At 33.7% G+C, this 9,355-nt stretch overlaps 1 protein-coding gene across 1 annotated transcript; it reads left to right on the forward strand.

Moving 5' to 3' along the window:
* The first annotated feature begins 4,954 nt into the window (after positions 1 to 4,954).
* Positions 4,955 to 5,899, forward strand: LOC102479968 (olfactory receptor 6C3). Its single transcript, XM_006163869.2, has one exon. It carries the CDS (start codon positions 4,964 to 4,966, stop codon positions 5,897 to 5,899), a length of 936 nt encoding a protein of 311 aa, XP_006163931.1. The 5' UTR covers positions 4,955 to 4,963.
* Positions 5,900 to 9,355: the final 3,456 nt, after the last annotated feature.

Consider the following 9,355-nt stretch of genomic DNA (forward strand, 5'->3'; position numbering starts at 1 on the left):
GATTGTGGCGTGACCATCCCCACTGGGAGGTGATTTCTCGCTTTCTGTCTCTATGTCTCTCTCTGTCTGTCTGGCGAGCCCACACGCCCTATAGTGAAAATCTCTCCAAAAAATAAAAAAAATAAAAAAATATAAATCATACAAAAAATTTAAGCAAATTATTTTTAAAATATGTTTTATAAGGTTATTTATATATATGTGTATATGTATATATATATGAATAAATATATATAAACATAAAATACAGTTTCCTTTACATAATCTTCACTTAAAATTTACTCAATAGAGGTAATTCAGTCCAAGTATATGAGTACATTTTGTAAAGTCAATACAGTAGGAAAATATATTATATGAAGCAAAAATAATAACCTAGGTAATATCCAGGCTAGAATACAACATAAAATAGAGCACTACACCTGATGGCAGCATGTGAGTCAACTCTCAACAGTAATTAATTAGATGAGTGATTTTTTTTTTTCTTTTTCAATTGCCAAAGGGGTGGTGCAGTTTGACAGAAAGAGACAGATGTGTGGAGTGAGAAAAAAGAAAGTCCTCAATAGGGCGTGGTCACTGCACCTCACTTCTCCGTTTTCCCGTCATGTTAAGAATGTGGGCACACATGTACAGACATGTACACAGCATGTTTTTCAACCAACTAGAACCGGGATTTGAATAATGAATACTGAATAGGAAACAAAGCAAGCTTCATCTGGGCTTCTTGTATGAGCTCTAATGATGAGCGAACAAATGGTAACTGATCAACTTAGGATATCACCATTGTGTGGCACATATTGAACTAGTGAGTCCAGCTGTTGATCACTAATGGCTACAAAACTTTTTTTAATTTTTTTTTTGAAGTCAACTAAACATGCATCTGTGTTGGAAGCATAAAACTCCCTTTCTGGAATCAGTCTTGTAAACAAATCAACAGAAAATCTGAATTTAAGTTAAGCCTTTAAATCTAAATAGAATCTACAGGAAATCAATAAGATGAGAATGGAATAAAGTTAGGCACTACTGCTCTTGGTCTTCCTGAATAATAATTGAATTTTGCTGCTTATTGATTACACTCTTATGGTAAAAGTAGAACATCATTTGTAGTATTCCTGCAAAGTTGATCAATAAGAGTTAAGTGAAATAGAGCATTTCTCCCTATAATGTAGTCATATCTGCCAAAATGTTTCTTTACTAAATGCTTCCTTATTGTAATAAAGTAATTTCCAAATCACCTCCCATGCCAATTGTGATGTAGTTTCATTTGATGACTAATTTTTTTTTTTTTTTTGAGAGGTTTTTGCTATAGGGCACGTGCACTCACCAGAAAGAAAGAGAGAGACAGAGAGACAGAAAGTGAGAAATCACCCCCAAAGGGGGATGACCACGCCACAATCCCTTCTCCTCCATTCTCCTCTTGGGAGCTTGAGCACGCACGCACAAGCGCCCAGAGTGAGTTTAAGCCACAGAGTCCGGGACTTGAACCGCAGTTGATTACATGGGAGTCCAGAGACATAGCCATTACGCTAACTGCTGGTCCCTGATGACTAAATGATATGACTTCAATACACAAGGTATACGTGCATCAAAACATCACATTGTACACCTTAAATATATATAATTTTCATTTATAAAACATAATTCAAAAGCTGCAAAAAATAAAATAAAATATTTGTTTACATAAATTCATGATTTTATATTTACACATTAATGCATATTTAGTTGTTTATTAAAATGCTTATATTATTATGTTATAATGTTATAATATCTCCATTATGTTGGATAATTCTTATTATGTATTGTGTACTTTTAGTATACACAATTATACATCAAATATATAGCTTATTTTTTAAATTTTTAGACAGAATTATTTTAAATAATTATGTAATTTTATTTATCATATTATTATTATTTTTTAATTTGCTCAGGACACATGCACTCACCAGAGAAAGACAGAGTGAGATAAAGAGAGAGAAAATGAAATGAGAAAGCAGGCCACCAGATCCAGGACTTCAACCACAGTAGGCCATGAAGGAATCCAGTGTCTTGACCACGAGGCTACCTACTGGCCCCAATATAGCTTAATATTTTCTAATTAGGTATGTTTTTATTGTCAAAGTATTAAAGAAACATGAAGAATGACATTAAGAAAATATAATTCAGTAATCAGAAATGTACATAAATTAAAATGTAACATTTTGTGGTGCTTTTCCTTTCTTCTTTGTGAAAGGACATGTGCACATCAAGAAAGAGAAAGAGGAGGAGGGGCGGCGAGAAACACCGCCACAGTGAAGTACAGTCATGCTTCAATTGTTTTTCCTCCATTTCTCTATACTGTCAGGATTTGGGGCATGATAGCGTTTGGCACCCATCACATGTTTCAAGCTGCTGCAGCCAGGATTTGAACTAGTCAGTCCTGTGGGATCTAGCTCCCTTAACCACTACACTACAGGGCTGACCTGGTACTTATTTAAATGATTTTGAAAAAGATAAATATACATAAAGGCCAAGATGAACAATAAAATGTACAAATATGATACTATAATTAAATCTTACCTATTTGTAATGGGGTTAATTTAATTAACATACATAATAATGGTTTTTAAAAATTGTGTTCCCAGGGCCAGTTGGTGATGTGGTGCTTAAGGCTCTGGACTCCCGTAGGGCCGACTGTGGTTTTGAGTCCTTGACCTGGTGGTTTGCTTTCCCTCTCTCTCTCTCTCTGGTAAAAAAAAAAAAAAAAAAAAAATGAATATTTTAAAAGTTGTATGAACAATATGTATATATATATATGTAATTATTTAAATTAGAATTATGGAATAACATTTTGCTTCTTATCTCTCAAAACCTAACAAAGCCTAAGGATAAACAAAAAGGCATGAGTAGAAAACTTCATGTTTAAAAAAGATGATTATATATCAAATCAGATGAAGACTTCTGATTTTAAGAAAGTAGATTTCATAATTTTTTATTACTCATAAAATATTAAGTAAGCATGAAGTATTAAGTAATTTGATTAATGGAAGTACATACTTCATATAAGTATTTTAGGTCCTCTGTGACATGAAAGGAAGAACAATGAATGTAAGCATTCCCAAGGGAGATCCACCATGGAGAAGAGTTGCAGGCTACTGAGAAATCCAAAGATAGTTTCTAGAAATCCCATGGTATGTAATATAGCAGAGATGTGGTCTGGACTTTGCTTTGTTCCTTGGAGATTAAATCTTTTGACATCAAGACACACAGATTTCAGATATTTGAGGTATAATTACAACCAGAGGGAAGCCAGACTGTATTTAAACATCTATACTCATAATATCCAACATTGTCATATTTTTCTGTTCTCTCTTTAAATATTACTTTCTTGAACTCCTAAATGAACATTACTAAAGCAGAATACAGTATATTGCCACTTCTCCAGAAAGTTTCTTACATTTCATTTTTTATTTTCTGAAATATTTTCCTTCTGCCATCATAAAATAGAGAAAAAATATAGGTCATATTTCACTGGTGTGGATTTAAAAAAATTTTTTAGACATTCAATCACTATTCATCATTACAGCTTGTAAAATGGAATTTTCCCAGCATGAATACACTATATAATGCTCCAATTAAATATTATCATACATATTGTCATCAATAGATAATTTTGCTAGTTTTGGAAGACATGCAATAATTTTATGAGCTATTCTTCACAGCAGAAATTAGACCATTTAAAATATAGAAGCTGAACCATTTTTTGAAGACCAACTCTATAGAGTAGTATATCCAGCACAGTGTTTGAACAACTGGATATTAAATGAGCAGGTTAAGATGAATGGAGAGGTTTTTCTCTACATTTCTCTATGACCTTATTGCCGAGGATTCTGATGTAAAAGATAAATGTGGGGCAAAAAATTTGTAAGGAAATGAGACTTTTCTTCATAAAGCTTAATAAGTCAAGAGGGAAGATGCTCAAACGGAAAAATGCTTTGTGCTATAATCTGAGAGACATACCTGCCAAGATCTAAGGTAAGAAGTTATTTTCCAATTTGTGCTTCAGTATAAAATAAAACACAGATAAAAAGCATATGTCTCCTTACACTAAAAAATAAAGACGTCTACATAAAAAAATATTTAGGGAGTCATAGAAAGCACAAAATGTTAAAGATGCTGGTGGAATTATAAGATAAACTAATAAGTAAGAAACTGAAAATGTTCCTTATTTGGTAGGTAAAATATAATATGTTGTTTATCATATAGGAAATATATTCTCTCTCTCTCTCTCTCTCTATATATATATATATATATAATATATATAATTTTATCTTATTTTTATAGTTAGACCAAAATATTAATATTAAAATAAAATGAATAATTAATAAGCCACCAGGTCCAGGACTTGAACCATGGTCAGCCATGTGGGAGTGTCCAGCACCTTAACCACCATGCCACCTGCTGGTTCCCAAAATTAAACTATATCTTATAGCTGAGAAAATTACTAATTACTTTCTTGTATCATTAAAAGAGTTCATGGCTTGTTATTTTAATCTTCTAGTTTTCATTCTTACCTTGGATTAAAATCTTCCATTTTTTTGTTTTAGGTGATAGTCTCCTAATAAGCACATGATGAAAAAAGAAAGAAAAATGCATGTTTCAAGTGATTATTTCAGCAAAAATGGTGATGATACTTGCATAAGTTGGGCATGGGCAAGAATCACTGATTTTACTAACCATTTTTCAATGATGTAACTTTTATTTGAAGATCCTGATTTCTGACACACCAAAAATAAAAGAACTAGTAAACTGGATTCACAAATATGTATTAAAATGTAATAAAAGATGATAGTCAAAATTGTTGTAGACGATTGATCTTTGAAAATTGTACCAATGATGATGACATTGATCATGACAAATTATATCTATTATTTTCTCCCTTTAACTCACTTTCCAACTAAATATCGTTTAAAGAAGAGAAAGTGACAGAGAGATGAACCACACAGTGATCACAGAGTTTGTCCTGTTAGGCCTTTCTGATGATCCCGACCTTCAGGTTGTGATTTTCCTCTTTCTATTCATCACATATATACTAAGTATCACTGGAAACCTGGCTATCATCACGTTAACCCTGGTGGATGCCCATTTACAGACACCTATGTATTTCTTCCTCCGGAACTTCTCCTTCTTGGAAATCTCATTTACAACTGTATGTATCCCCAGGTTTCTGGCTGCTATCATCACCAGGGATAAGACCATTTCCTATAACAACTGTGCAGCCCAACTCTTTTTCTTTATCTTCATGGGGGTGACCGAGTTTTACATTCTGACTGCCATGTCCTATGACCGCTATGTTGCCATCTGCAAGCCCCTTCATTACACGACCATCATGAGCAGGAAACTCTGCACCCTGCTTGTGCTGTGTGCCTGGCTGGGTGGGTTTCTGACCATTTTCCCACCCCTGATGCTTCTCCTCCAGCTGGATTACTGTGCTTCCAATGTCATCGATCACTTTGCATGTGACTATTTTCCCCTGTTACAACTATCTTGCTCAGATACACGGCTCCTCGAAGTGATTGGTTTTTACTTTGCTTTGGTTACCTTGCTATTCACTTTGGCATTGGTGATTTTATCTTACCTGTACATTATCAAGACTATTTTGAGAATTCCATCTGCCAGTCAGAGAAAAAAGGCTTTCTCCACCTGTTCCTCTCACATGATTGTTATTTCCATTTCTTATGGAAGCTGCATATTCATGTATGCTAATCCCTCTGCTAAAGAGAAGGCATCCTTGACCAAAGGAGTAGCTATACTTAACACCTCTGTTGCCCCCATGCTGAACCCCTTCATCTATACTCTGAGGAATCAGCAAGTGAAACAAGCCTTCAAAGACGTGGTCCACAGAGTAGTGCTTTCTGCAAACAAGTAAACTTTTTTTGTTGTTGTTAATAATAAAGCATAATATAGAAACCAAATTCAGTAAAATCTTGAAATATTTATATATCTTTGTTAGTATGCCTGCTTTTGTGTAGTTTTAAAAATTTACCATACACTTAATTTGACATTTTTCCAGGTTATTTATCAAGCTTCTATACCAAAGTTTTCAAATAAATTATTTACTAACTCATTTAAAAATACAGTAAAATTTATTTTTCCTACAACATTTTCTATTAATATATGTTTATTTAAGACAAACTCTATTGTATGATATAGCAAAAATATTTTGATTCTGTTTTAAAAGTCCTTAAAGGCACGTATGTTTTCCTGTGACAATTAAGTACAGTTTTAAACCGATATAATTTATGCAATATTTGCAAGTAAATACTGATAATACATTTTCAGAGCCTACATGTTTGGTTCGGTTATTGATTACATTAAGTCCCTAGAGGTAACAGAGTCTATCACAATGTATCTTAAATGTAAAAACTTTTATTTTGTGAAATTTCATGCTTGCTAATTTTACTTTTATCTGCATTGAAAATACTAAAGTAAATTTAGGATTTATTGCAATAAATTTAACTATATGAACATCAATTCAATAGCAAATATTTTGACTAGATATATCAGTCACTAAATGATGTCTACACTGTGTGAGAATTGCAGCTTCAAACATTCATTGTCCGTGTATGTTCTCCCAAATGATGTTAATTCAAAAATTTTAAGTTCAAAGAACTTTATAAATTCCTTTCTTTCTTTTTCTTTTTTTCTTGAGAGATTTTTGCTATAGGTTGTGTGCACTTGTCAGAGAGACAAAGAGAGACAGAGACAGAAAGTGAGAAATAACCCCCTGGCAATAATGGCCACACCACAATCCCTTCTCCACCATTCTCCTCTAAGTATTTTGGGTTTGCACATGTGCGTGTGTATTAGCCTTCCGGGTCTGGGCCCCAAACCAAGGTCAACTATATGGGAGTCCAGCAATGAAATCGTTGCACCATCTGTTGGTCTCATCACTTTATAAATGTCTAGACTACTGAAATCTACAAGTGAAATTTATAAAATGATTTTAAATATTTGCAAAGTAATGAAAATATTTGCTATGTAGATATTTAACATCTATCAAAGAATTTTTAGTATTTCCATCTCAATTCTTCATTGCTAATACTGGGAAACAGAAGCATTCACATACAAAAAAAAATTATGATAGTGACATTTTTCTGAGGAATTTGATTTTTAGGGAATCTTTCCAATACCTTAAAAGCTAACATGTGCCTATGATCTAAGTAGTTTCAAATACCTTTCATATATAGCATTCTTTTACTCATTCATTTATTTATTCATATATGTGTCTACTAAAGAGATGATTTAGTAGTGGGAAAGATTTGATCTTGGCCTCATGCATATCTATTAAGGAAAAAAATATGTGTTCTATGAGGAATAGATTATACAAATACATATATTGAAAACAAAATAATAGGCATGTTTATATCATTAAGAACTTACAAAATCACACCAAACAGAAAAATAATCATAATTATTTTTATTTCTTATACCAGCATAACAGGCATAATGGAGATAACATAAAGAAAGAAATACAATATTGCCAACACTCAGTAAGTAGACATACTACCAATAATAGTCACTACTTAGAAATGTCAGACGTGGGGGACCAGCACATGTCGTAATGGCTATGTGGCTAGACTCCCATGTAGTTGACCGTTGTTCAAGTCCCAGACCCAGTGGCTTAAATTCATACCAGGCACATGTACATGCGTGCCCAAGATCCTGAGAGAAGGGAAGAGAAGGGATTGTGGCATGGCCATCCCTCCTGTGTGTTGGGGGGGTAATTTCTTGCTTTCTGTTTCTCTGTCTCTCTCTGTCTTTCTGACTAATGCAAGTACCCTATAGCAAAAACCTCTCCAAAAAAAAAGAAAAAAAAAAGAAAAGAAATGTCAGATACAGGACCAGCAGACGGCATAATGTTTACATTGCTGGACTCCTTTGTAGTCCACTGCTGTCTGAGTCCTGGACCCAGCAGCTTGAAACTCATGCCACGTACATGTACATGCATGTCCAAAATCCCAAGAGGAAACTGGAGGAGAAGGGATTGTGTTATGAGTTTAGGGAGTGTCTTAATTATTTCAAGTGCTCATTCCTAGAAAAGCCACCAACTGTGCATAGTTTTTATTTCCTTAAAGCACTGACTTAGATATACTTAAATCTCCTGTTTTCAGGAGATTTTCTCCTGTTTTTGGAACTCCATCAGCTTTCTTAAAGTTTTAGTTTGATGACACGATATTTTGGCAAGAATGACTCTATATTGGACACATTTGTTGGGGTCTACAGTAGGAACTTAGTCCAAAACAATTGCCTTCTAATGTTTCATTTAACTAGTTTGTCCTTGTGATCAGGCTCTCATCTAAAGTGAGAATGTAACAAAAACTAAGGCATTAATGCCACTCTGTTATCATTCTTCTAGGTTTCTGGTCCTAATGTGTTACTTGTGGATTACAGCATTTTACTTATTATCATACATTTTTCAGAATTTTTGCTGATTCAACCAAGAGAGAGAGAGAGAGAGAGCATTTGAAGTTTTGTAGATGGTTGTATATGACATTTAAGACATTTGAGAGACTATAGCACATGGAGAAGAGTGCAATTATGATTATCAGAAGGTTACCACTGAATATGCCTTTCAGTATGCCCCTTAGCCAGAGCACTCTTGAATCAAGCTAATTAAAATATAAGGTTTCTTTTTCATTTAATCTATTGAAAGAATAGGTTTAAGCTCTTGGTAATTCACAGATAGCAAATATATCATTTCACATAAATCCAAGCAATGACTGATAATTTGCAAGTTACCCACAAAAGTCACTAACTGTAAAATCTTAATTAAACGATTATCTTGCACAGTAAAAAAGGTAATCATAAATATAGAAAATTATGAGGGGTAAGATTCTTATTATAATTTAGAGTTTTGTTCCAACATCTTAGAAAAAGACCACCCATAAGATGAAGTCAGTAACTTATCGTCCTGACTTCTGGTTTGAAACGTCCCTAGTTGTGGTATTGGTCAATCTGGTGAATTCTGTATGTGGCCCACACACCTGGGTGCATGTACATGTATGCTCCAAATCTGGGAAGAATAATGAAGGAGAAGGGATTGCAACATGGTCATCCCCTTTAGAGGGTGCTTTCTCACTTTCTCTTTCTGTCTCTCTCTGATGAGCATATACAATCTCAAATACATTTTAAAAAATATGGTATTAAACAAAACAAAACAGAAAGAAAGCTCAAAACATTCTTCTAACTATTTGGGTTACACCTGGATTCTAAATGGGACCCAATGTCACTTGTCAAAAGATATCCTTTTGAGATAATAAGTTCACTTTACAAAAACAAACAAACAAAAAGATCTCAGTTCAGTTAATGGTAGAACAATCTT

This window comes from Tupaia chinensis, unplaced genomic scaffold (genome assembly GCF_000334495.1).
Source record: "Tupaia chinensis unplaced genomic scaffold, TupChi_1.0 Scaffold143422_1, whole genome shotgun sequence".
Lineage (NCBI taxonomy): Eukaryota > Metazoa > Chordata > Mammalia > Scandentia > Tupaiidae > Tupaia > Tupaia belangeri.

Coding starts and splice junctions, on each gene's coding strand:
- LOC102479968 (XM_006163869.2), top strand. CDS start 4,964: ATGAACCACACAGTGATCACAGAGTTTGTCCTGTTAGGCCTTTCTGAT.